General features: G+C 46.5%; 2 protein-coding genes and 1 pseudogene across 4 annotated transcripts; 2 read left to right on the top strand and 1 right to left on the bottom strand.

Annotated features, from left to right (window-relative positions):
- Window positions 1-56: 56 nt before the first annotated feature.
- LOC142587874 (uncharacterized) lies at window positions 57-27407 on the bottom strand. Of its 2 annotated transcripts, none has more exons than XM_075699194.1 (3): window positions 27299-27407; window positions 4964-5079; window positions 57-1302 (listed from the first exon to the last, which is right to left on the bottom strand). In XM_075699194.1, the coding sequence occupies exons 1-3, from the start codon at window positions 27405-27407 to the stop codon at window positions 1201-1203; spliced, it is 327 nt and encodes a 108-aa protein (XP_075555309.1). In that variant the 3' UTR covers window positions 57-1200. The 2 variants fall into 2 exon arrangements, with proteins under 2 accessions (XP_075555309.1, XP_075555310.1); XM_075699195.1 differs by lacking the exon at window positions 27299-27407 and adding an exon at window positions 8156-8506.
- On the top strand, window positions 11476-24671 carry LOC142587872 (uncharacterized). Of its 2 annotated transcripts, none has more exons than XM_075699192.1 (4): window positions 11476-11678; window positions 15306-15406; window positions 19629-19868; window positions 21716-24671. In XM_075699192.1, exons 2-4 carry the CDS (start codon window positions 15333-15335, stop codon window positions 22305-22307), a joined length of 906 nt encoding a protein of 301 aa, XP_075555307.1. In that variant the 5' UTR covers window positions 11476-11678; window positions 15306-15332; the 3' UTR covers window positions 22308-24671. The 2 variants fall into 2 exon arrangements, with proteins under 2 accessions (XP_075555307.1, XP_075555308.1); XM_075699193.1 differs by having other exon boundaries at window positions 15303-15406.
- On the top strand, window positions 24386-24554 carry LOC142589106 (U2 spliceosomal RNA; annotated as a pseudogene).
- Window positions 27408-27948: the final 541 nt, after the last annotated feature.

Here is a 27948-nt window from a genome sequence, read left to right as displayed (position 1 = left end):
CACTCATGTCGACACAAAGGAAATTGAAAACTGGAACAAAAGCACAGCGAGAGAGAGATAGTGTGGGAAGCATTTTATTATCTATGCATAATAAGCTTCACCGATTCCATCAGTGGGTTTTCAGAGGAATCCTGCCAAGTTGGGTTGACGCATTCTTACACTTCTTCAGGAACGAATTAAACCAGGTGGGAGCATGCATGCCGTCATGCAACCAGCCTTCCCGAGCCAACTCTCTGTGCGAAACATTTCCCTTCACTTTTTGCTCCCTGGCGTACAAAAGTAGTAGGCCCAGCACATGACCCTCCGCTCAACAGAGTCGGTCCCCTGTGCTCCTGCTACAGGTTTTCAGCGATGCATACTTGTTTGAATGCTTTGCCAACAGCTCACATGTGCCCCAGTGTGCTAGTGCAACTTCGGTTGTTTATTGCAACTTATACATTTATTGTCGTTCCTGGAACGAGCTAGTGTTGTACCTGCATTTATAGTTCTTGTCTTAAGGAACGGGCGCCAACTGCACCAAAAGCTACTTCGGTGGGATCGCGTACGTGCTTGACCGACATTTTTTGGCTTCAGTTTTATCACGTGACGCTCTCGCATAATAATTTTTTCTTCCTCCGCGCTTTTGTTCCTCTCGTGGCTGATTCACGCAATTTAAACATGATTTGGGATTCTTCACATAGTTTGGGGCTTATGTTGGCGACCGGATACATAGCAGGGCGAAATCGTAAATCCGGGCCTCGTTAAGATGTTTGTTCTGCTTAATACTCTCTTATTCGCATTTTGTGTGTCCATAATACTTCCCGTATCCCTCGGTGCTATTGTCTTTCCCCTTTGCTTATGGTGTGGGGCTTGTTCCTAAACAGCCTTCAAAGTGCAAACAGCAAATATGCTTACTTGAAGCACGATTGCATGCGCTAAATCAGTGGTGAGAGTTTCCTGGTTCTGCATATGGGTGTGTGTCCTCCTTCCGTTTCCAGCTTATCTGAAAGCTTGCTGATACCGAATTAACTTGGGAATCCTGCTCCAAGTTATCGTTGAAGGAAGAAGAATAGAAAATATAGGACAACATGCAGTGCCACTTGCTTCTTGGTGAAAAAAAAAAATCCGCAGGAAATCTGTAGACACGGTTCAAAACATCCGCATGCTTTGTTTTCAGAGGCAGACGTGTATGGCTGCATAACGTGGCTCGGTCCGGCAACTCTAGGTTGATGCTGCATCGACCGAAGCGCAGTTGCAGACTCTGCACCCGTCTCGCATCTCCACGGAACACTCGCTGTTGTCAATCTGTACTGGACATTTCACCTGGAACAGGAAGAAACACTCATTGAATTATGTGCAGTTGGGTTGTGATAGACTGCTGCCACCAGAAGGGACATTCAATGCTTCTGGGCGCATACGAGTGAATTTACAGCTTGCGCAAATTGTTCTGAATTTACAGCTTAATTGCATGAAATTGTTACAAAGTTTACGGGAGTTCACATAAGTCCTACTGATAAAATACTCGTGTATTTCAGAAAATCGTTCAGTTTGTAATTACGGCTGCTAGATCAAAACACAGTTGCTTATCGAGCGGCCGTGGTATAATACATCAATGTAGAGTTCGCTTTGGATGTCCTAACAGCTGCAGGTTACGGAACTGTGACATCTTTATTACTGAGTTAGAGAGTTGAAAACTTTGGTGGTACATGACTTTAGCAATTTTTAACAAATTTTTGTTAAACAGATGACCATCTAAATGAAAAGTACGCTATATACAGTCACTAGATTTTAACTTTTTCATTTAAGTGCAACAAATCTGATTAACATCGGTAAAGTGGTTGCTGAAAAAAATATTTCTGTTTCCACGTATTTAGAATTATTCGAGCTTTGTAATAATTTATACCTTCCTACAATACAAAAAAAGAAAAAAAAAGAACAAAAAACACACTCTTTCTGTGAAAAAGGCTTAGTAAGCCAGAAAAGACGCGAAAACAAAAGACTCCATGGTGGCGACGTCTCGAAGCTCCTGCACCAGCTTGCACCGACGTCACGGATTTCGACGGTGTCTGTTTCGGCCTAATTAATTTTATTGAGGCTGCACATTATTCTAAGGGATCCAGACGAGTGAACTTGGCAAGGTTCGAGAATTGTTGCATCGCAACGGCCCAAACGCGAGAAAATACTTCGGAATCCGTGACGTCACGTTGACGTACCGGCACTGGAGTTTCGGCGCGAAATGAAAGATAAAAATAAAAACCTTAGCATTCATTTTTTTCAAGTTCAAGTGGCTGAGGATTTTTATAGAGATTTATACAGTACCGGTGGCACCCTCGACGATAATGGAAGAGAAATTAGTCCAGAGGAATTCGAAATCCCAAAGGTAACGCCGGAAGAAGTAAAGAAAGCCTTGGGAGATATGCAAAGGGGGAAGGCAGCTGGGGAGGATCAGGTAACAACAGATTTGTTGAAGGATGGTGGACAGATTGTTCTAGAGAAACTGGCCACCCTGTATACGCAATGCCTCATGACCTCGAGCGTACCGGAATCTTGGAAGAACGCTAACATAATCCTAATCCATAAGAAAGGGGACGCCAAAGACTTGCAAAATTATAGACCGATCAGCTTACTGTCCGTTGCCTACAAACTATTTACTAAGGTAATCGCAAATAGAATCAGGAACACCTTAGACTTCTGTCAAGCAAAGGACCAGGCAGGATTCCGTAAAGGCTACTCAACAATAGATCATATTCACACTATCAATCAGGTGATAGAGAAATGTGCGGAATATAACCAACCCTTATATATAGCTTTCATTGATTACGAGAAAGCGTTTGATTCTGTCGAAACCTCAGCAGTCATAGAGGCATTACGGAATCAGGGTGTAGACGAGCCGTATGTAAAAATACTGAAAGGTATCTATAGTGGCTCCACAGCCACCGTAGACCTCCATAAAGCAAGCAAGAAAATCCCAATAAAGAAAGGCGTCAGGCAGGGAGATACGATATCTCCAATGCTATTCACAGCGTGTTTACAGGAGGTATTCAGAGACCTGGATTGGGAAGAATTGGGGATAAAAGTTAATGGAGAATACCTTAGTAACTTGCGATTCGCTGATGATATTGCCTTGCTTAGTAACCCAGCGGACCAATTGCAATGCATGCTCACTGACCTGGAGAGGCAAAGCAGAAGAATGGGTCTAAAAATTAATCTGCAGAAAACTAAAGTAATGCTTAACAGTCTCGGAAGAGAACAGCAATTTACAATAGGCAGCGAGGCACTGGAAGTCGTAAGGGAATACATCTACTTAGGGCAGGTAGTGACGGCGGATCCGGATCATGAGACGGAAATAATAAGAAGAATAAGAATGGGCTGGGGTGCGTTTGGCAGGCATTCTCAGATCATGAACAGCAGGTTGCCATTATCCCTCAAGAGAAAAGTATATAATAGCTGTGTCATACCAGTACTCACCTACGGGGCAGTAACCTGGAGGCTTACGAAAAGGGTTCTACTCAAATTGAGGACGACGCAACGAGCTATGGAAAGAAGAATGATAGGTGTAACGTTAAGGGATAAGAAAAGAGCAGATTGGGTGAGGGAACAAACGCGAGTTAATGACATCTTAGTTGAAATCAAGAAAAAGAAATGGGCATGGGCAGGACATGTAATGAGGAGGGAAGATAACCGATGGTCATTAAGGGTTACGGACTGGATCCCAAGGGAAGGGTAGCGTAGCAGGGGGCGACAGAAAGTTAGGTGGGCGGATGAGATTAAGAAGTTTGCAGGCATGGCATGGCCACAATTAATACATGACCGGGGTTGTTGGAGAAGTATGGGAGAGGCCTTTGCCATGCAGTGGGCGTAACCAGGCTGATGATGATGATGATGATTCATTTTTTTCCCCTAGCAACCATCCCATTACCGCGATACGAACGATAATGAAGTTTTCGAAGAATGTACTCTTTTAGTCTAAATTGATTTAGCGTTCCTCTTTCGTGCTTCCTCAAGATTTCGGTTTCAGTTTATTATCCATTCAATAACAATGTTTATGTAAGAAATAGTATGCAGACGAGGGTCCCAAAGTCAACGACTACAACGGGTCCATAGTTGCACATAAAAAGACGCTAAAGAATAATAGTAAGTTAATATACGTGTTAGTAAATTAGACTTCCGCGATAGCAAAACTGTCACCGCTACCACAAGAGGAAGCCTGATAACCACGAAAAGGTGCAAAAACGAATGAGCGGCAAAGCTTCGATCCATGCTCGCCATAATGTCTCAGATATCGACAGCCCCTATTCGGGTCTATAGTTATAACCGTTTGCTGGTAAACGAGAACGACATTGGCATCTAAGGCACCAAAGATTCAACCTGGCATGTTCCGAGATTTTTTCCTGCACTCAAATTGCCTCGCTGTGGAGAAATGGATCGGCGTTCCAGTTACCTTCTTAACAAAACGTCGTTTTATGCATTCAAGCGCAAACGTTCGGGAATCAATATCTCGAAGCTGGTGCCATTCTGAGAATTAGTTCCAAGTGGATCGGCCTTGCGAACTCCACGGCACCCTAGAAAGGGGCCTTTAAGGTAATAAAACTGAACGGCTAGAATTTGTAGAATGCAGCATGGGACAGTATGGGTAATTTGTTAAAAAACTTAGCGAAGTTTCCTTAATTAGTCAGTTATGCATTTCAATTTTTTTTGTGCAAGTAGTGTCCATCGCTTCGAGTACACCAGCTCATGAACTAGACTTGCGCTACCTGCCACAGGCAACCTCTAAGAATTTTTTTATTTTTTTTATTTCAAAATACTGCAGACCAATGTGGTGGCCCAAGCAGGTGTGGGTTACATCCAACATGAATGTACAAAACAACAGACAACAAAAAGCAAGCAAGAAAGAAAAAAGCAAAAAGAATTTTCGAAAGTGTTTCCTGAAACACAGTGCATAGTGCTACAATCTACAAAACGCTGTCCTTCACAATAGTCTCACCTGCGGGCATTGTGCCGGCGGTACGCGTTCGTGACACATGCAAAGCAGGCATCCGTTGTCGTCTTTGGTCGGCTCGCAGTCGCACTTGGGGTCGGGCGGGGGGCACGCCGGCGGACCTGGAACGGGCATGGATAATTATCTGTAAGTGATTTTATCTAAATTTCCTCGAGTTCTTGCTTTCTCTGAAACGTGAGAGAGATTTTCTTTTCTCGTGCTCCCTGGCGTTGGGAGTATACGATGCTACTGCGCGCTTAGTCGCATTCCTCTAGCACCAGAGGGTGGGTCTTGGCAGGACGTTCACGGCAGTGCGACGTATACATACGAAGCACTCATTAGCAGGGGCAGAAAAGAAGAAAAAAAAAGAAGACGCAAATCTATTAATGGAACGGGACTACACTGATTCAATCAGTTCCGAACATGAGTAAGTGTTTCTCTTCGGTGTCCTGCCCCTTTAACTGCGGGTGCAACTCCTCAAAACTTGGTCGCGCCGAACGCACTCCAGAACGCACCGCGCCCATTCTTTGATGCCTGAGCACGTTGGTGGTGACCCAGCAACGGCAGGATGAAAATTGGCGCTTGTGCGTGCATGCAGTGACGTGAGTGCGCGTTTATTTTCTAAACCTTTTTCTTTTTTTGAAAATCACCTTGAGATTCTTGCGACGGTAACCGACGGGTACTGGCGCCACCGGCTAACGTGAAAACAATGGGGGAGCGAGCCCATAACAGCTATCGCTGTACACACGCACGCATGCACACACGCACGCGCCAAGCAAACAAACTGTTGCATTAAATACAAGTAACCAGCAACAACAGTAAACGAAAGTCACTAAGGAAGTTAAACATGTCATGGTAGCCCGGTGGTTGTAGCGTCGTATACTGCTGACCTCGAGGCGGCCGCCATTTCGACGGGGCCCGGGAGAAACGCAGGAATGGTCCTGTAGTATTGTGCGCACGTTAAAGAACCCCAGCTGGTCAAATCTATAATCCGGTGCCATACCCCCCCCCCCCACGGTGACGCGCCCTATACCAGATCGTGGCTTTCGCTCGTAACTCCCCAGTTATTTTTTTTTTCAGCTGCTTAAAAAAAAAAAAATGGAAAATTGCTGAGTAGCACAGTGGTTGCGTCTAGCCGCGTCAGCTTCTGAAGGTGCATGCATGACAGTTCGCCTTCCGTCTGGCGAGCTTTTGGTCGCGGGATCGAATCCCGGCCACGGCGGCCGCATTTCGATGGGGGCGAAATGCGAAAACACCCGCGTACTTAGATTTAGGCGCACGTTAAAGAAGCCCAGGTGGTCAAAATTTCCGGAGTCCACCACTACGGCGTGCCTCATAATCAGAAAGTGGTTTTGGCACGTAAAACCCCATATATTATTATTATTATTATTGGCGAGCTTTTGAGCAGTACACGAATATGCAACAGGGAGGACAACAAGTATTTCCGGAGTCAGCCGCGGTCGTGAACATGGTGGCTTTGTTTCTTTTGACAGAGGCTGCGCGCCACTTTTCGTCAAAGCTGGAAGAGAAGCTTGAAAAACGCGAAACGTTGCGGATGCACGCTTCGGTGCTTTTTGCTCAAAACAACCTCTCAGAGACTCGCTCTAACGCCGATCCAGCGTGGCTTTCCGAGTCAATACACCGCGGCGTTGTTTTGAACGTTTAACAATAAAATGTAGCTAAACAAGTTACTCAAGTCGTGCCACTACAGGTGAACTACCTGCCAGGTGGACATAAATTGCAAGAAAAACAAACAAACAAAGCAATCCACTCACGAATAAACTGATCGCATATACCTTCTTAGTTACAAACTTGCAGCACAGGTTGTATTGGAAGTGTACGGGAATCGTTATAAAAATGTATAGTTAACAATTTACACAATTCAAACTGGCCTTGTGGACCCAACTAACTGGCGTCAGTAATAGTCGTTAAATTCGGTCATAGCAAATGTGCTTTGTCACATCAGCGCAACGCAGTAACACTGTTTTAGTTCACGGAGAGAGTTTTTCACGGAGAGAGAATTTGCGGATAATTGTCAAGGTGTACAGTGACGGCGAAGCACCAGTTCGATGACAAAACTGCGAGCCACGAATCTAGCTTTCCAGCGGGCGAACTAGCGCCCCGAAAAAAAAAAGAAAGAAAAAACGAGGCACACTCAGCTCACAAAAAGATAGCGGCGAGCACGATCACCGGCCGTCAAAATCTGACCTACGGCTTAAGTGCGTCGGCTATATTTAGACACATGACTCATCGCATAGGGGGTGTCATAATCACCTCCAGCAGCAGCGGAAACCTACTTTTTTATGTCCACTGTTTAGGACGAAGGCCTCTTCCAGGGATCTCCAATTACCCCCTGTCTTAAGCTATAGCTGATTTCAAATTGTGCCTGCAAATTTCTTAATTTCATCGAACTACCTACTTCTCCGGCGTCCTCGAATGCGCTTTCCTGCCCTTGGCACTCATCCTATAACTCTAGTAGACCACCAGTTATCTGTTCTGTGAATTACATTACCTACCTGCCCAGCTTCATTTCTCCCCTCTTAATGTTAGTTAAGGAGTGTTACGTGCCAGAACCACAATGCGATTATGATGTACGCCGTAGTGGGGGGCTTCGAATAAATTTTGACCACCTGGGGTTCTTTAACGTGCACCCATGCGTGCATGGTACACGGGTGTTTTTTTGCATTTCGCCCCCATAGAAATGCTGCCGCCGCTGCCGGGATTCGATCCCGCGCCCTCGGCAACGCCAACGCCACTAGGACAACTTATTTAACATGGATTCCTTTATGTGAACTTCTGCAGAGACTTATAGTTTTTGTCGGCACTAACTGAAAACTCCCCTTAAACAAGGGTTCGGCCCAGTTGAATGTTGCATGTAGCCATTCTGTTTCCAATAAATGTTAGACATCTTGTACCTGCCTCTGTTTCTTTTAGAATATATATGCTAAACCTGTCATTTTATCCCTATCTACGCGATATCTTTCACTTATCTCAAAACTAAAAAAAGAAGCGTTTACACACACAATTTTCGCAGTAAGCCCTTTGCGATGCAGTACGTTCAGGTGAGTGAAAGCGTGCAATTTTATACGCCGCGAATGTTGCTGATCGCAAATTCAGGACGCGTTGCAATGAGACCCACAGAAAGAAAATGTCGGCGAGCGTAGCATAACAGAGAACTTCGAACAAGCACTCACGCACCGTCCATCTCCTGACCGGTCGTTCCTGCAACGAAGCAGAGTAGAAGGATCACCAGACCAGCCGCAATCATGGCCATGTTTGTGACCTTAAAGAGTCCAGGAGCAGTGCCGGCAGGAAAACTAACGACTTTTTCAGTGGCAGACGAACTGCATACGTCTCTCTACGGCGTATTCAGCAGACGACAACTTAAAGTCCGAAGGTGTACACTGGCGGTCACAAACTTTAGTGATAGCCTGGCACGGTTGTTTTTGGAGCACGAAGCTGCTCGGCTCCCGTATTTTGCACTGCTCTGGGACAGGGTCGACGAAAGGTTTACACGCACGGTGCTGACGCACCATCCAGACACACAGGAAGCACGCGGTGGGAGAACGTTTCCGCCCTTTCGTATTCTGCACCGGCATCGTCGGCGTGTGCTTTCGCCGCCTGGATGCTTTCACTTTGTTCACCCACGCGTGAAGGTCTTTGTGTATGGGCGTCATTATGGTGCGGCTCCTAAGCGTGCAGAAAAAAAAAAAAAGAAACTTTGGGAGCCACGCGGACAGGATCCTCCGCTAGGTGTCGTCACCGGCGGTTCCTCTTACTTGGATGTTGTCACTCACTCACCGCGCTTGTCCTTTTTCGAGGCACGCAACTAAAGATTGCTGTGACTCAGGTCGCTCGGCGACGTACCGACCGTGTAAGTGCGTGCGGGCGCAATGGAATCTGCCAGTTCCGTTTTGTTTTTCGGTCTGTTGCACGTGGTCGATTCGCTCGGCCGGTTTCACAGATGCAGAGCGACGGTGCGCCAACACGCCATCTTGGTATCCATTGTCTGCGTCGATTGTGGTGCTTCGACATGCGCATGTTATTACAGGGCTCATGTATTTCGCGATAACACGTGTTTTGTCCCTGCACGCGTGCACAACTTTGCGTGGGCGACCGAACATTATTACCGCGTGGTGGAACAAGTTGACAAGTTCTACATCGCGTCTTTCTGCCGACGACTGTCTTATATTGCGGACCAATAAGGGATGCTAGACAAAATATTTTTGCTAAAGCACGCTTCCTATAGCAGTGGCAGAAGCCAGAATCGCGCGTTTGTCACCGTTACAATCACTAGTCATCTTGTTGAAGGAATAAGACTTCAGCGACTAGTCAACACACGATTATACTAAAGGAGCCACTCGGCAGAGCAAGTCTTACCGACGAGGTACCTGACAGTGTACCACAATTAGGAGATCGCTTAATGAACCTAGGGAATCTGAGCCGAATAAGGTGACCAAAAAAAAAAAAAAGGTTGTGCAATTGCAACAAGCCTGCGAGGCGGCGAAGAGGCAAGACCTCGACGTCCCCACGTGGGAGGCCCAGCGAACTAAACTGATGGTTTCAATAAAAGTTTGTTCCTCCTTTTCCTCCTGCAATCGCAAGCTGCTATGGTATGGCGCTATCTCCTCCTTGCTATAGTTGTAATGAATTACAATCGAATAATAATAATAATATTTGGGGTTTTACGTGCCAAAACCACTTTCTGATTATGAGGCACGCCGTAGTGGAGGACTCCGGAAATTTCGACCACCTGGGGTTCTTTAACGTGCACCTAAATCTAAGCACACGGGTGTTTTCGCATTTCGCCCCCATCGAAATGCGGCCGCCGTGGCCGGGATTCGATCCCGCGACCTCGTGCTCAGCAGCCCAACACCATAGCCACTGAGCAACCACGGCGGGTGAATTACAATCGACTGATCCCCTCTTTTTTCATTTAAGTTCAGCTGCTGGTTTTGCACTCAAGGAAAACAACCGCTTCTTACATTTCTCAAGTTGAGTTTTATACGCAGTCGTATTGTACTGCCCTTGGAGCCACGGCACTGAATTTATGCCGTAAGAATCTTTGCCGAGCCGTCTGTGATTGCCTCCGCAAAAAAAGAAATAGGAACACAGTATATATATATATATATATATATATATATATATATATATATATATATATATATATATATATATATATATATATATAAAGGCAAATAGGTCCGCGATAAATAGGGAGTGTCTTAGCGAACACTTTCAAACATTATTTTTCAACTTGCCTGTGGCAGATATATAGCACAACTATAGTCCATGGGCTGTTCTACTCGAAGAGACGGACATTACTTGGGAAAAAAAAGTCGGAATCAATTATGAATTAATTAACAACAATTCACTAATGAAAAGGTTATCTAATTACCTTATGGCACATATTGCAATTTACAAATTCTAGCGCGTGAGACTGCGACGCACATTCCCTTGGAAATAAATGTGTGGATGACACCATTCAAGAGAGATGCGCCGTCAAACTTGCGGTAAAGACGCACTGTCGTTGCACTTACTTCCTTAACAAGACTTGATTTTATGCATTGAAGCACAAGAATAACTGGAAAGCCAATGCATTTCTTCGCAAAGTTCGGGAATAAAAACTTCCAAGTGGTACCGCTTTGCGAACTTCCCGGCTAAAATTTGTAAATTGGAATATGTGCCATAAGGTAATTATTTAAAACTTAATTAGTGAATTACTGTTAATAAGCCGATCATGCATTTTAATTTTTTGTGCTAGCAATGTCCGCCCTGTTTGATTAGACCAGCTCATGGACTAGAATTGTGCTATTTGCCACAGGCAATAAAGAAAGTTGGAAGTGTTAGTTGAAACACCCGGTTATATACAGGGTGTCCCAATGTCCCAACCATCATGCACTATGATTTCAAAATATGGAAATGCCACCTAGCTGGACAAAACCAAGGTAATGTTGGCTGCGCGGTCCCTTGGAGATAGATTACTTTCCCCCTATTTTAATGAATCTCTTTTACATACCTCACAATTTCTTTCACCTCTTAAAGTATATTGAAAATTCAAAATCTAAAAACACGATTTATAGAATACGCCCCCCCCCGCTCTATATACCTGTGAGATTACCTTCCCTAAGTTCCCTATTCAATTGTTTCCCTACGTTATTTTTCTACTTTACTTTTGCGAGACAGCAGACTTAAGCGATCAGACTACCACTCGTCAGAGCAAGACGAGCTAGTTTTCTTTCGCTGATAATCAATTTTCTTTGTACAGAATACATTTCCTCCTATAACCGGTACCCATGGTGAGTTCATGCGCCGCATGGCTGCCGCTGATGGCGGTACCTAACGGTACCGAGCTTTGCAATCGCCTCGACCTTCTCTCTCTTCTCTTTTTTTCTTTCGTCTCTATGTCCCCCTCCCCTTCCCCAAGGCTTGAGTCGTGCGCCCTAATGGGCTGCAGAAAACAGCGCCTCTTCCTTTTCACAAGCACACACTCCCTCTGCCATTGTCTGCAGGCATCGTCGTCGGTATCAAACCCGCGCCGTGGGTAACCGCAATATCTTTGAAAGCTTGAGAAGAAGAAGGAGAAGAAGTTGCCTCCCACATGATCGTCCCTTCACTGTGCTCTGCTACCACCGTGTCGCGGTATTTTCTCGCGGTTTCAAGCGGCAACGTGGCTGAAGAGCTCCTCAACGGGTACCTCTGGACGTAGTCCCGCCAAAGGGTAAGTTGGGAGCTCATTCTCACTTGTCACACTAGTTCGCGAAACCGCTTGCCCAAATCCGGTTGTGTGCCGTGTGTGCAACACCCAGGTGCGTAACCATCCAAAACCTTACTTGCGAAGGCAAGTTATAGTTAACGGTTGCACTGGTTGGTGACACCTTCTCTGAAACCTCTTCTGCGTCGCGTCGTGTGTAGTCGCACGCACGTCATGCATGGATTACACACACACACACACACACACACACACACACACACACACACACACACACACACACACACACACACACACACACACACACACACACACACACACACACACACACACACACACACACACACACACACACACACACTGTATAAAAGAATAAAAGAAAAAGCGTTAATGTCCTATTGAACGCAGCTGAGTGGTCCTTCGAGTGATGAACTCGCGGCAAAGCGAACGCGTTGAGACGCTTGGCGCGTTATGATTTGGCCTTACCGAGGTCACGTGCCGAGGCGCAGATAGGACGCATGCGAGCGTTTGCGCGGTCGAGGAACGTGCGAAAAACAGAAAAAAAAGGAAAACGTTTCACCAAAGGCATAATGCTTTCGCATTCCAACATGTAAGCAGCCTTGACTGTCTCTTCCGCCTTTCCCCCCCTTTTTTTTTCATAGATGAATTCGTCGTGATACTCAATAGCGTAGCGATATGAGGTTTGTATGCAACCACACGAGATTCACTAGCGCCAACTCCACACGAGTTGGTTGAGTCAAAAAGCCGGGCTCTCAAGACAGTCTGACCCGATCTTCTTTTCGTGAATTCATTTTTTTTTTGGATACCTCGGGTCATAACCAGAGATGGAGTCGAGACGACGCGACCGCGTTTACATACGACTTGACTATAGCGGGTCCGGGCGTCCTACACACAACGTGCAGGCGAGTTGACCTCGCCCAGACAACCTCCCGCTCAGCCATAGACTAATCAGCGTTGACACCAGCCAGTGCAGCAGGCAAGTTTCACCCATTGCAACGCTGACTTGACGCACTTTTGTTTTCGGGTTTATATGCATGTAGTGGTCTGGGAACTCCCCGACACGTCTCGTACTCGTTTGCGTTCACATAGTCATGCGCGTGGTCATGCATGGTCATGCAGAAGGCTGAGGTCATAGAGCTGAGGCGCGCCGTGCATAAAAGCAACGCCGAAGGAATGGGTAAATTATGTAATATTTTTTTTTGTCTCAATTCGAAGCGCTTTTTTGACACGAATTTTTCTGAAACACCTACGTATACACAAATCTTCGTGATCACTATCAGCACACCAATAGTAACTGCTACTCGTTTCCCTGCGAGAGAGTCTCTGCGAGTCTGCTATACTTTGGCAGGAAAGCATTCGATCCACTGAAAATGCATCTATACTTGGGAAAGAGCACTGGCACGGACACCACGGTATGACGCTGACAAACGTGACGACGGTATATGACATGACAAGAGCCGAATGACGAAGTTAAAATGACGACGATGAAACAGCCGCGATGGTATTACGACGACGGAATGTCAGCGAATGCATGACGACATATGTATGACGATGAAGAAAAACGACGATGGTATGGTAGATGACAATGGTAGATGGTAGATGACAATGGGGTGATGACAAGTGTATGACGACGGTGGCATGGCGACGACGGCACTGGCAAGAGTCAGATCACGAAGATAAAGTGACGAAAACTGAATGATCACGACGACATTACGAGGACAGTGTGACAACAGATGCACGACGACTGTATGGCGACGATGACGCGAGGACAGTGGCATGACAAGAACGGGATGACACAGCTGAAATGATGGAGATGCAGTGACCCCGACGGCATAACGACGGCACACTTAGTGACCCAATCTGTTAGACAACTTGGGTCACTGGTTCTTTGCAGGTGTGATGACGGCCGCCGACGAGAGTAAAAAAACGAAGCTACAATGACGACGATTGAACTGCTGGGATGGCATCACGACCACGGGCACATGCATTGCGGGCCAAGACGACAGACAACTTAGGCCACTCACTCACTCTTAAACAGCTCACTCTTAAAAAAATTTTGCATCCTTTGCGGCGTATCTTGTCCGACAAAATCGTCATCTGTCTTGCCGCATTTCTTAAACGCTGAGAGCCCGGCACTTTCAGATTACGAACGGCTTGCGCGTTATCAGCGGGGCATATCATTCTCGACAGGAAAGTAGCGAGCGCAGCGTTTTCAAGAAAGGAAACGCTAGCAAGGCAGATAACGATTATTGTTGAGGGACAAATATACACCCCAAGCGGCGCAACTGTTTTAAAAGTGACCCGCCGTGGTTGCTCAGTGGCTATGGTGTTGGGCTGCTGAGCACGAGGTCGCGGGATCGAATCCCGGCTATGGCGGCCGCATTTCGATGGGTGCGAAAACACCCGTGTACTTAGATTTAGGTGCATGTTAAAGAACCCCAGGTGGTCGAAATTTCCGGAGTCCACCACTACGGCGTGCCTCATAATCAGAAAGTGGTTTTGGCACGTAAAACCCCACGATTTAATTTCTAATTTTGAAAGTGTTGGGTCGACGCAAGAGGCTAGATAGATAGATGTGCTCACAAGGCCTCCAGTGGGCATATAATGCTACTAAGGCTGCTTAGTGAAATTTAGTCAGTCTGTCAATGAAGTGATTTCCTTTTTTTATTTTTCTGCAAGTAATCACCGCCTCCTTGAGTTATTCACCTCACTGCGGAGATTTGATCTATAAGCCACAGCGATTTTCGAAAAATTCGTGGGGCCGAATTCCCAATTTTTGTTCGTGAATGCCCTGTGCCATTGGGCGGACACCTTGCCAAGTATGTCAAGTATCAAGGTTGGTCGGCATTTCCTCGTACGAATAATTCTAGCCTAAGGGACTTTCTGAATACGGGTCCTGTTACCCCCCCCCCCCCCATAAAAAAAACGAAATAAAATCAGGTCCACCTTGTATAGAGCAGAGCGGACAGTTTAAAGGAGACACTGTTGTCTCCGATTGTCAAGGCGTTAACCGATAACCGATATAATAGACAAGCCGTGCGAAGGTAGAATTTCCATTTCTTCTTTGAGAAACGGATTAACGGCGTGCAACTGGGATGGAGGGTTCTAGTACATGCTGCGCGTCGAAACTATTATTCAACGCTGCGCCGCTTGTGCGCCGGGCCTGTCATGCATCTTAATTTCCTTGCGTCATAAGACGCCCTAACCCCTCCTCCCCCCCCCCCACCCCTCCAACACCGGGAGACTGACTCAAGCCACCACAGCGGAAGACCACTTGTACGTACATGGCGAGCTTCGTTGAGTCCGCTTTGACAAAATTCGCCAGCGGGAATCTGGACCGAGATACCCTGAAAATATCGCTACTTTATTACGTAAACTTTTCTCTCTCTCTCTCTTTCTCTCTGTTGGAATTTCACTTGCAAATGTGTACCCCACGAACTCAGGCGCAAGTCAGGCTTTCTTTTATCCAGAAATGAACGAGCGAACGAATGCATGAATGGAAACCAATGCGCGAATTCTTCATTGAAGAAATGTCAGCATCTGGGAAGCTGCCTCAGCTTTTCTCTTAGCGCCCATCTCCTCTCTCTCTCTCTCTCTCTCTCTTTGTTGCAGCAGGCTTCATCGGCGTGCATCCGGTCAAGCATGTCGGTTGTACCCGAGCGCATGCACGAGTTCTTCGAGCCCCCGAAGGCTCAGGAAGGCACCGTGTTGCCCAGGTCCCGTGCACACTTTTTTGTTTTCTTTCATAATCCGTCGCTTTGTGAAGTTTTGGGAATTTGGCCCGTCGAATCAACGAAGCTTTCTGTTTGTAAGTGCTCTTGGCCAGTGACCGACCGCCTTCCCTGGTGATACGTCCATCGTTAGGACGGGTTTGAAAATGCTCTTACGAACGTATTTTGTGGATGCGGATTGGATTGATTGAAAATTTCTCCTACGAACCGTTCTTGCGTAAGGACGTTTTTTCGTGAACCACTTTGGACTAGTTCGCGAGAGAAAAGCTCCAGACAGTCCTGATGCTGAACCTACTGCTAAGCCAAGGCTGCCGGCCAACGCACATGCGAACGAGTAACTTTGTGGAGCACAAATATACTCGATCGTAAGTTCCTATTGTCATTTGGCCCACCGCAATCACCAATAATATGTCTAGCATCAGGATTGGCTTTAGTTTTACAAACAATTCTAGCGTAAGAATCTTTCGTGAGTACGGGCCTTGGTCCCGCATTCCTGAAAAAAAAGAAAGTTCTTGCCCTAGACTAGTTCGTAAGAGCAGTCGCGCCAACCGATCGTGGTGATGGACATTCATCAGATTCACAAAGTCACAGAGTCATAAAGTCGTTTGGTTCTCGCTTGCTGCACAACTTATTAAAGCAAGAGAGCACGGTCCTTTGAGACGTTCCTTTATATGCGAGGGTTAGTGCATCGCTCGCTTTCTGGTTGTGCCCACTGATTGCGTCGAAATTCTTGCGCTTTCGCGGCATGCGCGGTTCACGAACTTCTGTCCCCGGCTGTATACTTGTCGAAGTTGAAGCGAAATTTCAGAACGTCGGCTACTGACACTAGAAGCGCGCTTCGCTGCAGCTTGTTCTGAAAAAATAAAAAAATAAAAACAAGCTTAATTACGACAACGGGTGACAAGTGTCATGAGTTTTTCGCGTCAATGTCATCGGAAAAGCTCACAACGCGTGCTGTCGCGAATTCGCCACATCCGTATGGCGGCTTGAAAAAAAAAAAAAACGATCACGTGAAAGTTAGCGTATTCGAAAAAAAAAACGTGGTGTTTCTCAGCTGCTGTGCTTGGTGCGTCCGTACCAATGTCATATTCGACGTAGACCATCCATTGTGCAATCCAATAGAAACCGTTGTGTACCGAATGCTTTGTATTATGTACACAATTATTACATTATAATAGACATCACATTATCAAATTACTCACATCCTGAACAGGTCTGAAGGAATAATGAGTTCAGGATGTATCTTATAACTACCGAGGTTAGACTGATAATTTCTGTATTATTTCGAGCTTTTCTTTATAGAAAATTGTATGAGTTACTACTGTATTCTGTTATAATTGTGGATATGTTATCTTTAATTTCTCATTTGTTGCCATAATTTGTTCTTGAATATGTAGCTGTTGTGACGGGTTATTCTGATTTGAATTTCTGCGTTATTGAGTGTGTTGTACATCGTGTCTGTTGCACATCGATTTAAAAAAAATTATTTACATTACTTTTCTTCATCTGAAAAAAAAAATGGTTTCACATTACTTCCATAATTTACCAACAAGTGATTTCTTTAAATTAGTGGAGAAAAATTACCAAAATCACTTCTCATATTGCAGAATGTGAGAGTGTGTGGGAAAATTATTTTTGTGATATTTTTGTATTACATATGTAGCGAACTGAGGGAGGCAGAGGCCCCTGCTATGTTCTGCAGCCTTTAACCTCTGCCTTTTCAGGGCAAGGCATGAAGTATAGTGAAATTGAATTCAATTGCATTCAGGATCTACGTGTAAACGGCTCTTCGGGATAAATCACTGGCTCGTTTCAGCTCGAATTTCGCGGAGGTGCCATTTTGCAGTGTATTCAAAAAATGGAATAAAGAAAGCGCGATCTTACGCGTGTTACTTGCATATTTTTGTCCAAAATAAATGGTTATATTGTTACACCGTATTCACGATATCAAAAAGAAAATATTCAGTAATAGATTTGAAAGCCAGTTTCCCTCCTAATGCTTGACATTTGTAATCGGTCCCAAAATTTTACTGTTTGAATGCCTCCTACACCGGTAGCCAAGAGGGGGTCGCATTCAGAAAACTTTTTGTTCGTGAGTGCTTTGTGCCATTGGTCAACCGCCTTTCTTCACATGCTTCTCACCTTGTGACCTGATAGCTCATAGTCAGACTAGATTTGCACTCAATAATAATTTCCGTCTGCCTAAAGTGCGTACTAAGTATGGTAAACAGACTGCGGAATTTTCCTTGATATCGCTCTGGAATACTCTACCACCTACAATCAAAAATGCAAAATATTTATAACAATTTAAAAGAGAACTAAAAGCATTCATAATAAATAATTACTGATATTGTCCGTTTCTTTTTAAATTTTATTCTGTTTTTAATACTGTCATGCCGTTAACAAGTGTTCTTATTACTCATATGCTATAAACATGTTTTGATATTACTCTTAGCTCTCACCTGTACTACTGTTGCTGTAAACGTTGTATACCATCATAAGTGTCTTTAACAGGAGGTCCCAATACAGTGTTCGACTATGGGAAATCCATATGTATACTACGCACATGTAATTTTCAGTATTTTTACCAATAAATAAATTATGAAAATTATGAAATTACTAAACATCAGGATTAGCTCAATTTTTTCTTACGAAAAATTCTAGCATACGGACTTTTGTGAATGCTAGCATTTTTCACAAATACCAGTTCCAGCCAATCATCGCGGTGGACTTATCATTAGGAAAATGCTTCAGGCCAATGGCAAATAAGCACGCAGGAAGGAAAGAAGGGCCGATATTCACGAAGCTTTGCTTTCGTAAATGCTCTATGCAACTGACCGATCGCCTCTGCTAGCAAGTTGTCCGGCATCTGGATTGACTGGAATTCACTCTTACGAGCAATTCTAGTGTAAGAGCTTTTTATTTAATACGGGCTGAAGAACTTTATTAATACTCCTCAGATGCTTTGGAGATCGCTGGAAGAGGCCTTGGTCTTGCAGAGTATATATAAATTAGGCCGCTGCTGCTGATAATGACGGGGTGGCAGCGGTGACCAACGCCGATAAAGAGGAATGTATTATGTAATTATTCTTATCCTTCGGTTGTATGAATTTCTTCTCGTCCGTCGCGGCGAGTGACCGATACCAGAGATAACCTAGGCTTGATGTCTGCCAACTAAGAACGGCAAGAAAGAATGCGAAATGAAAGGAATGCCGTCACCCCCCGTAATACGGTCCCGCATCGTCAAGTTCTTGGAGCAAGCGAGATTTGTAAGCATGCGGGCGGCATTCTTGACAGATTGACACATGTTGCCGCTGGGCTCAACGTGGCCTCACCTTTGAGCACGTGAATCTCCGGCAGGTCGCGCTGCATTACAACATTTCTCGTGTCTACGCCTCCGCCTAGTTGAAACCGACGCGAGCGAGTCGACTCGAAGAGCCGGCGTTCTCGCCTATTGACTTTTGAATCGACTCGAACCCGTCGGTTTCACGTAAGCTCGATCTACTCGACAAGTGATTCAAAAGAACGTGTCCCCGCCGGGCACCGTAATTACTTGCGACGTTTTATTTACTACGCTTTACCTTTCTGAATTCTTTGACGAGCCCATGCTTTCCTAAACTGCAGCAAGACAACTTCAGACTCTTCGCATACGCGTAATCATTTCGAATTGTTGCACCTACAACGACATGTTATTTTTTGTTGTTGAAAATGATCAATTCGCGAAGCTACAGAGCTGTTCGGCGTCAGGTCGACGAAGTGTATAGAAAAATCAATCTACAGCCTTATATCATGCCTATACTGGATGAAGTACCGTATACTTGCACACTCTAAAGCAAAACTACACCCTTTTGCCACACAACGATAATCGTCATCTGTCTTGTCCGCACTTCCTTTCTTTAACGCGGCGAACCCGGTACTTTCCAGTAAGGAACGGCATGCGCGTTATCAGCATGACATAGCATTCCCGACAGGAAAGTAGCGGGCGCGGCGTTTTCAAGAAAGGAAACGCAAGCAAGGCAGATGACGATGATGGTTGTGCGGCAGAGATACACCCCAAAGGGTGCAAAGTTTGCCTAAGAGTGCAGTGCTCCCGTATAATACTAGTACCAGAGTTTTTTTTCCTCTATAGTAGTCCTCGTCGGAAATTCTGCGGCGGCTGCTGCTACAGCGTCTGCCTTGCTCCACCGCGCGCGCGTGCTGCATGCAGGTACGGCGTCGAGAACGGCTACCTGGTGCTGGAGGACTTCAAGACACGCGACCTGCCCCGTCCGCCGCCCCCGGGCTGGGAGTCGGCCAAGAGGCTGGGCGGCGTGGCCGCCGCCGCCCTGTTCGTCTTCGTGGTCGTCCTGGCGGCCGCCTTCGTCGTGCGAACGCTGCTGCCCACTGACGACGACTCCAGGAACTACGACCCTCCGCTGGTCGCCAACGGCACCAACGAAACCATCGCGTGAGTGTGGACTGTTGTGTTATAGCGGAAGGACTTACGGCGCTGCCGTTTTCCCGATATTCACGATGCGGTTTTTCCCACCCGTAACAACGAAATGCCGGGCACTGCAGTTGATTCGTGCGGGAGACAATGTTTGCATATAGCGACGCGTTTGGTGTTTCGCGAACATGTTATTGCGATATCGCTGGGCACTAAACGTGACGTTGGTGCGCACATCTTGGGGCTGTTCGTGCGAACAGCCCAAAGTGGCGGTGAGCGTGAATTGAAAAGGAAATCGTCTGTACCATTTTTCCTCGAGTTGAGGAAACTCTATTTTACGAAATTTTCGATTTAGCGAAACCGCTTTCGACTCTCCGCCGTATGTTCGTAGGGCCCAACGCATCGAGAACCACGAAGAGGTTCTCAAACGCATCAGGCTGTGTGACTACATAAATACATCATAAGAACACATTATAGCACATCACATCAAGCACGTCAAGCACACCCTAGGAACACAAATACTGGGAACTTATCCAGGAGCTCGCTAACAAAACGCAGTTGGTTTTAACCATGCGGAAGACATCGTTATTCTTTAACGTGATCTATGCTGAGCAAAGCGAGAAGTTGCACTAGGGGTTGGTGGTTAACTTTTGCGTGCTCTGAGCACGGCTGGGTGAAAAATGATAATCACGACAGGACTACACCGGACAAGGACGACGTAACGCAAACTGCCAAGTGGGTAATTCACGCTCTGTCGTCCTTGCGCATATGAGCCCAACTGTTCAAAGAAAAAGAGAAGATTTTAGAAAACATGGTGCAAGATACGATTTTAAGACCCACGGTGTTCGGTCGTCAGAGCTCTCACCGTTGGTATTAAAATTGTGTCTTGCGTCGCGTTTTCTTAATCGGTGTTTTCTTTGAGAAGCTTCGCTAACGTTAACTGGGACGCACGTATAGAACCTACGGGCTGGTCATTTCTAATTTATGGACTTTTTAAAAATAGCCTATATTATATTTGCCTAATTGTATTTTGAAACAGCCTAATTACATTTTGAAATAGTCACCTTGCGGCGCATATTGCAATTTGCGAGTTGTGGTCCACGAGTTTGCAAGGCGTATGCACTTCGAATTAATTTGCAGAATGACGTCAATTTGGAGATACGGGCCATCAAACTCACCGTAAAAATGCACTGTTGTTCCACTTAGTGTTTTTTTTTTAACAAAACGCTGTTTCACGAATTGAAGCGCGAAAGTAAGTGGGACGCCCGCGCATTTCGTCCCCCCACTTTGGGAAATAAGATCTGGAAAATGGTGTCATCCAGCAAATTAATATCAAGTGGATACGTCTTGCAAGCTCACTGGCTACAATTAGTAAATTGCAGTGCGTGCAGTAATCGATGAATAAGTTAACTAGTGCATTTTTGTTAATTAGTTAAACACGTGTTTCGAATTCTCGAGCTAGTAATGTCCGCCTCTTCGAATAATCCAGCGCAAGGATTGTAATTATGCTATCAGCCGCAAGCGATCAAAACAAAAATCACAAAACTTGAAAAATGATCGCCCCCTTATACACAGCACGAACGCGTGGCCTATATATTGTTATTTACCCGCCGTGGTTGCTCAGTGGCTATGGTGTTAGGCTGCTGAGCACGAGGTCGCGGGATCGAATCCCGGCTACGGCGGCCGCATTTCGATGGGGGCGAAATGCGAAAACACCCGTGTACTTAGATTTAGGTGCACGTTAAAGAACCCCAGGTGGTCGAAATTTCCGGAGTCCTCCACTACGGCGTGCCTCATAATCAGAAAGTGGTTTTGGCACGTAAAACCCCATAATTAAATTTATTATATATTGTTATTTATTCTTGCAGCGCAAACAGTTCTGCGAAGCTCCATATCGACACCGACGTCGGGGACGACGTGCAAGTAACCGGGGCCGACGACGAGGGACTCGCGTCGTCCACGCCGGCGACGACGCGTGAACGTCGCGGAACGCAGCGCACGCTTCGACGAAGGGCGAAGAAGCCGACGCTGTCGAAACAGAGGCTCCCGCTCCCACCAGCCAGTGCGAGGTGGCGATTTCCGCGGTGGAACAGCGAAACCGCGAATCGCGGCGCGATTTCGACGCCGACCTCCGCCTCGAGAACATTCCCGACCTCTCCAGGTCTCGCGGGAACGAGGCGAAGCAAGGACGTCGACGTCGACGACGACGACGACGAAGCGAACGATGGTGATGGCGACAACGGCGGCAGCAGCAGCGAGCACGACACCAACGCACAGGAACTTTACCAAGAACGCGACACCGACGCCCTCTCGCGGAAAGCGTTTACGGACATTCTCGTATTCGGTCCACCGCTGAACGAGTCGCGGAGTGAGAGAGATTCTCTGCATGGTGCGCATAGAGATCGTACAGCGTTTATGACCAACTCTGCATATACTATAGCGACAGGCTTAGCCACGTAGTGTGAAGCTACGCAAATTTGCGTGCTTGAATGTTGATCTCTTCTGTGTTGCTGTTCTGTTGCGATCAACTGCGGGATAGAGTAGACGTTATTGCGAGTTTGGCCTGTCTAGGTTGGACAAGTCATAGTGGAGCAAAAGAAAAAAAAAAAAACGTAAAAAAGAATGTTGCTCGGATGTCTACTGTCTCATACGTCTTCAACCTCTCAATATGTTTTTAGCCGCTTTTTGAAAGACGAATGCTTCCATTTCCTGTTTACTAATAGAAACACGGTTCTCTGACGCATATACTGAAATATTGATTCTAGGAGTGGCTGCGCTATACAGGTTGTGCATCTTTTCATGTTCATGTAACTTTCTATGTACTTACGGTGTTGAGGCTGAGTCGGTGGGCAATGACGTGTGCGGTGTACTTAAAAGGACATAGTAAAAAGTTTTGTTAAAATTGTAACTAAACTGTCGCGATCTGCATATAATACTGCCTATGTACGTGCCAGCCAAATACGTGGGGTGTTCAATAAAAGTTGATACTGACGCTCTCAAATCTTTACTTCTGAAAATTTTATTCATAGGTCTTTTTACCCTTTCTACACGCTCCCCAGTAAGTGAAATGCACACGTTCTGCCGTTTCTACCAAGCCTAGACAACGTGAGTCAAACCAGGTTCTCATACCTACTTCGAAATCTCCTCTAATGTGTTATCCACACCTTGTTTCATGTCAGCGCTACTGATGAAGCATAAAGCGACTAGAGAATTACAGGTTTCCGAAATACATCACGGCATGGGTGTCAGAATGTTTTCAAGGAAAAGAGAATTCTACTGTTTTCAGAGCGCATTTTCAGTCCAAGTGTAAACAGAAGAGTGGGGTACCACAAGGGCCAGCGTTATCTCCTCCTTTATTCAATATATTTTTAAGCTCCGTTCCTTTGCTCGAAGACATTTATGTATACGTTTATGCCGATGAGATCGCTTTTTTCGCATCCAGTGGTGATCTACATTGACTTTATCCATCGCTACAAAATTACTTGTGTACCTTTAAAACTTGGATTGATAATATACATATGTCTGCGAACGTCTGTACACACTCAGATTTCACTCATGCATCGTCAAGAGTTCATTCCCCAGGTGAATTCTCTTAAATACCTGTGAATCACGTATGATGAGACACTAAAATGGAAAAGCCACATTGAAAAAGTCGCGTCTAAGACAACTCGTGCCGTGGGATGGCTGCGTAAGATAACTGGCGATATGGGTTGCGAAGACACACATTAATTATGATATATAAAACGTATGTCCGACCCACCATGGAATTTGGGTGCGTCTTGTTTTCCGGCAGCCCAGCTTATAAAAATGCATCCTCTGGTTTTATTAGAAAGGGAAGCTGTGCGATCGCGCCTTCAATTCCCAAAGTTTATTGCAATCACCGTTCTGTTTATGGAAGCGCGAATACCCTGTTTACAAAGTCAGTGCCATTCCACTCCGTGAAGACGGATGACCAGCCGAGCTGTGCATGTGGGCCCCTTAATGGCGAACAGTCCATTGCCGTGCGTGAAACGCCGCATGCACATAAATGGAAGGCGAGGGGCGACTAGTCGCTCCTCCACGATGTAGAGCCTCGGAAGATGATGAGACACTGGGGGCTAGACATACCCATGTATTATTGTAAAACGCGGCACGGCACCTTTTACTAACGAATCCCGGCACGTAGAACAGACACGCACCTCACCGCACTCCGAGGGCACACACACCGTAGCCGAGGCGATCGTGCGTTGGTCGACGTCCCGCAGTACAGTAATGGTTGTGAGGTCACTCGAAAACCACAAGCGGTCGCGCACAACACGGGCCACACAAGATTGGTATCCCCACACACTCCCCCTGAAACATGGCCGTTGCTCCGGTGAAACGTTCCAAGTTTGCGGAATCGGGGCCTCATGGACGGTTCGCATTTCTTTCCGCCTAGCGGTCCTGGCGGGCAGCACGCTTACGGGACCGCCACCACGGGAGAACGGAAGGGAAGGAAAGGAGATAAGCAAGCGCTTGGAACGCCGACAAAGAGAGGGCGGTGCGATCGTAGACATGGCATACGCGGGTCAAAGTGCAGTATCTGTTCTTATCAGCCTAATGTCTTATACGGGTTGTATTTGGTCTGAAGCTATTAAACTTATTTTTACAAGATGGCAGAATGCTTAAAGCCTGCTTCACCTCCGTCTAGGGTCGGCCCTGTATTGCACTATCTTCGGTCCACGTATGGGGAGAAATTCTCGATCTACACGGCTGGATGAACGCACGCAATTTTTTCCAGGATGTAGCCATATACCGCTTCGCCGAAAGAAGGAGGAGGAGGAGGAGAAGAAGAAGAAGAAGAAGTAGAAGCACTCGCGCTGACCGCAAACTCAGTAAGTGCGGTTGTTATAACATATTCCCATTAGGTCAGCACTTCGCTTACAGCTTCATCCAATTAGTCAACTCTAAAGACGTTTCTAACATTAGGTCCTCCACAGTTGAATTCTCTAAAACTATTATGGGTACCCGGCCACCGTGGCTTACATTCAAATGAAATGGCAGACTCATTAGCGCGAGCATCCCTGAGTGGACCTATAATGCCGGTTCTACCAGTAGAGGCGCGCATAACAGCAATTAGATGTAGAAAATATTGAACTCATAGAGATGTCAATGAATCAATAATAACATGGACAGGAATTCAACACCTAAAATTTCCGTGGGATATCCAGTGGTGTCCATCAAGACAATCAGAAGTAGTGATCACGAGATTACGCGGCCATACCCCTCCACAAAACCTATATTTACACAGGACTGGCCTGACGCTATCGCCTCTGTGTCCATACTGCCAAGAAACAGAATCACTAGATCACTATTTTTTTGGTATGTCGGCGATACAAATTGTTAAGAAAAAGACATCTAGAACTTCCGCTTGCGAAATTAGGGTTAATGTTATCATCAGAAATCATACTGATGAGTCATAAAGGGGCGTGTTTGATCCCGTTTGCGGTTACATACAGTCAACAAAATGAATAACTTTTTGATTGTTCTCTTGTAACTTGTTTGTTTTTGTATGTTTCCTTTTCTTTCTTTTTTTTATCGAATATGTAACACTTCAAAAGAATAGGCAATCCTTGGCCAGCTCCGACCTCGAGGATCAGCAACGGCTGATTGCGAGGGCCCAGGGCGCGGCCCGAGCTCAAGGCATTCAGGAATGAGGACGCCTCTCCAAAGCTGCATTTACCTAATAAAAATGTTTATTCTCTCTCTCTCTCTGCACACAATTCTTGGCCGATCCTCCAGTGGGGGTATGAGCCATAACATGAGGCCACCACCGCCACCACCACCACCACCACCACCACCACCGCCACCACCGCCACCATCATCATTATCGTCGTAGTCGTCGTCGTCCGCAAACCCGTGCCCCTTGCTACTAGAGGCTGGCTTTCCCGCAATTTGCAAACGTTTAGTAGCTAAGTGCGATTTACAGGTGACATTTCGCTAGCAGCACGGAATGATCACAAAATTCAGCACGAAATCGCCCCTATATTCTTGTATTAGACGGAAACAAATGCTCCCACAGGCAGCTAGCTATACGTTCAGTTTGATTCGAATATTCGTATCAGACCGTATATTCGAACATTATCGAATATCCATTTTTCGAATCCAATGCGCACATTAAAAGTATAATATTCGTTAGTATTAGAATATTCGCACACGCCTACTTGTCGGTTTCTCGTGCCGCAGATGAGTGTGAACGCAGAACCATGAACGAAGGAAGCGTCGTGGCTCTACTTGTTCAGCCTGGGTTCCAGACAAAGACCGACGGTGAGATTGTTGAGAACCCCCATGATCGACCGAAATGCGCCTTTTTCGTTTTTCTGTGCGGCCCTCTGCCTCACGCTGCTGAAAACGTTTTGGAAGTGTGCATAACTAAAACGTACTTCTGTTGTACGAGCTACATCGCAACACGGCTGCGCCTAACAGGCCGATTATCACATTCGTTGCTAATCACATGTGCTTCTAATCTGACATGAATGCGACATGAAACCGGGGGTGCGGCCATTGCACGGAGAAAAAGGCACATTTTCTTACCGTAAATATTTTTGGTTGTACTTGCCTTAATATAAGTACAGTACTCGTTTGTACTGGCTCTGGCTATCTTTGGTTATTCCCGCTGCGTGTCACCTGCCGGCTGGAGCAAATGGCGACGCCCCACAGATCAGCGACGGCAGCGTCTCGGTCTGTGGGGCGTCACAGACCTTCTCAAAAATCAACGGTGCGGCTTATAGGTGGGTAATCTTTAAGTATACAGTATTGGAGATTTTTTTTTACAAAGTTCTGGGTGCAGCTTTTACACGGGTGCGGCCATTATACGTGTATATACGGTACTTCTGCTACTCATTTGCAAAATTTTCAATTATCGAGACACTGATACGCATCTTTACATAACATTGTTACAAGTAAACCCTTTGCAATTCGTATTTCCACCTCTGGCGTGCGTTGTCTTTCTACGCGTGCGGAGCGTGAGCTGCACGCAATGCAACACCGTGCAGGACAACATAATGACGAACTACCAATCAAATCCGTGTATAATAAGAATAAACTCGGGAGGAGACATCTGCGTCTACCAGGCAAACGTTTACTTATACGGTGTTTAAGTAATTCGCAATGCGTGCCGAACCGCAGGTTGTGTGCGTTCCCGGCGATGCATTCCGAGCACACCGGCAGCGGACAGCGCTGTCTCGCGGCGTCATCGCGAAAAGGGCCCGTCTTTTTTGACCACGCAAGGCTCGCGTTCCACTTTTCCAGTACAATATAGCGCAGGCCAGATAAGCAGGCGTCTCACCGTCGGCCGCGGCGGCCGCCGCTCCCAGTTCCCGTACTGACTCGCGTTCGCCAATGACGGGGCGCGCGGCGTTTCTGGGAAATTCCACAGCCGTGAGACGCCGGTTGTCACCGGTGCCCTTCGCAGGCGCAAGGAAGACGCTCACCTCGCTCTGCCACGGCGGCCGTGAACTTTGGGCCACAGGGGCTACGCCGTACTAGGGTTGGACCAACACCACCCAGGCAAACTTGGTTCGACGCAGTTGGACGCATCATCTGTCCACCATTCGAGACACCGGTGAAGGACGCGTTCCGCCACTGCTGCTACAGAGGCTAGAAGGTTTGCTGCGGCAGAGCGGAGGATTTCGACCTTGGGTCGCCGCATGGACAGACGCCGCCGCCACTTGGAGATATAGTGCGCAGCAACCGTGTACTCTTCGGCGCCTCTCTTCGTGCGTGGCTTCTTTGCTGCAGTCACCGGGCTTCGACACACCGCCATCGAAGTGGTTCTTTACCGAGAGAGCGAGACGCATCTTCAGTGGCGCCTCGGATGGCCGACCGTCTGGACGTGCATTGTTCGCCACCTGAACTGATGCTGAATTGCGCGTCGCAACGCGAGTCGTCGCTCGGCGAGGAGGGGCTCGTTCACCCAGGTGTCTCAAGTGGCTGCTGCGGGTCTGACGTGCGTTTAGAGCCTGGTGATCATTGTCGGTACGGCGGCAGTGCGGTCTCGAAGGCAAGCGGCGACGCGAATCTCTCGGCCGTGGAAGCCACGAACCTCGCCATTTCCTCCGACGCGCGGCACGGACTAAGTGGT

This window comes from Dermacentor variabilis, chromosome 7 (assembly GCF_050947875.1).
Source record: "Dermacentor variabilis isolate Ectoservices chromosome 7, ASM5094787v1, whole genome shotgun sequence".
Lineage (NCBI taxonomy): Eukaryota > Metazoa > Arthropoda > Arachnida > Ixodida > Ixodidae > Dermacentor > Dermacentor variabilis.
This window is presented reverse-complemented; position numbering and strand designations above follow the sequence as displayed.

Bases quoted from the DNA above. Each gene is read 5' to 3' on its own strand.
- LOC142587872 (XM_075699192.1), top strand. From the start codon at position 15,333: ATGTCGGTTGTACCCGAGCGCATGCACGAGTTCTTCGAGCCCCCGAAG. The intron at 15,407-19,628 runs GTCCCGTGCACA...TGCTGCATGCAG, and splicing joins GAAGGCACCGTGTTGCCCAG to GTACGGCGTCGAGAACGGCT. The intron at 19,869-21,715 runs GTGAGTGTGGAC...TTATTCTTGCAG, and splicing joins GGCACCAACGAAACCATCGC to CGCAAACAGTTCTGCGAAGC.
- LOC142587874 (XM_075699194.1), bottom strand. From the start codon at position 27,407: ATGATGCGTCCAACTGCGTCGAACCAAGTTTGCCTGGGTGGTGTTGGT. The intron at 5,080-27,298 runs GTGAGCGTCTTC...TGCCCGTTCCAG, and splicing joins GGCCGCCGTGGCAGAGCGAG to GTCCGCCGGCGTGCCCCCCG. The intron at 1,303-4,963 runs GTGAGACTATTG...TTCCTGTTCCAG, and splicing joins CGCCGGCACAATGCCCGCAG to GTGAAATGTCCAGTACAGAT.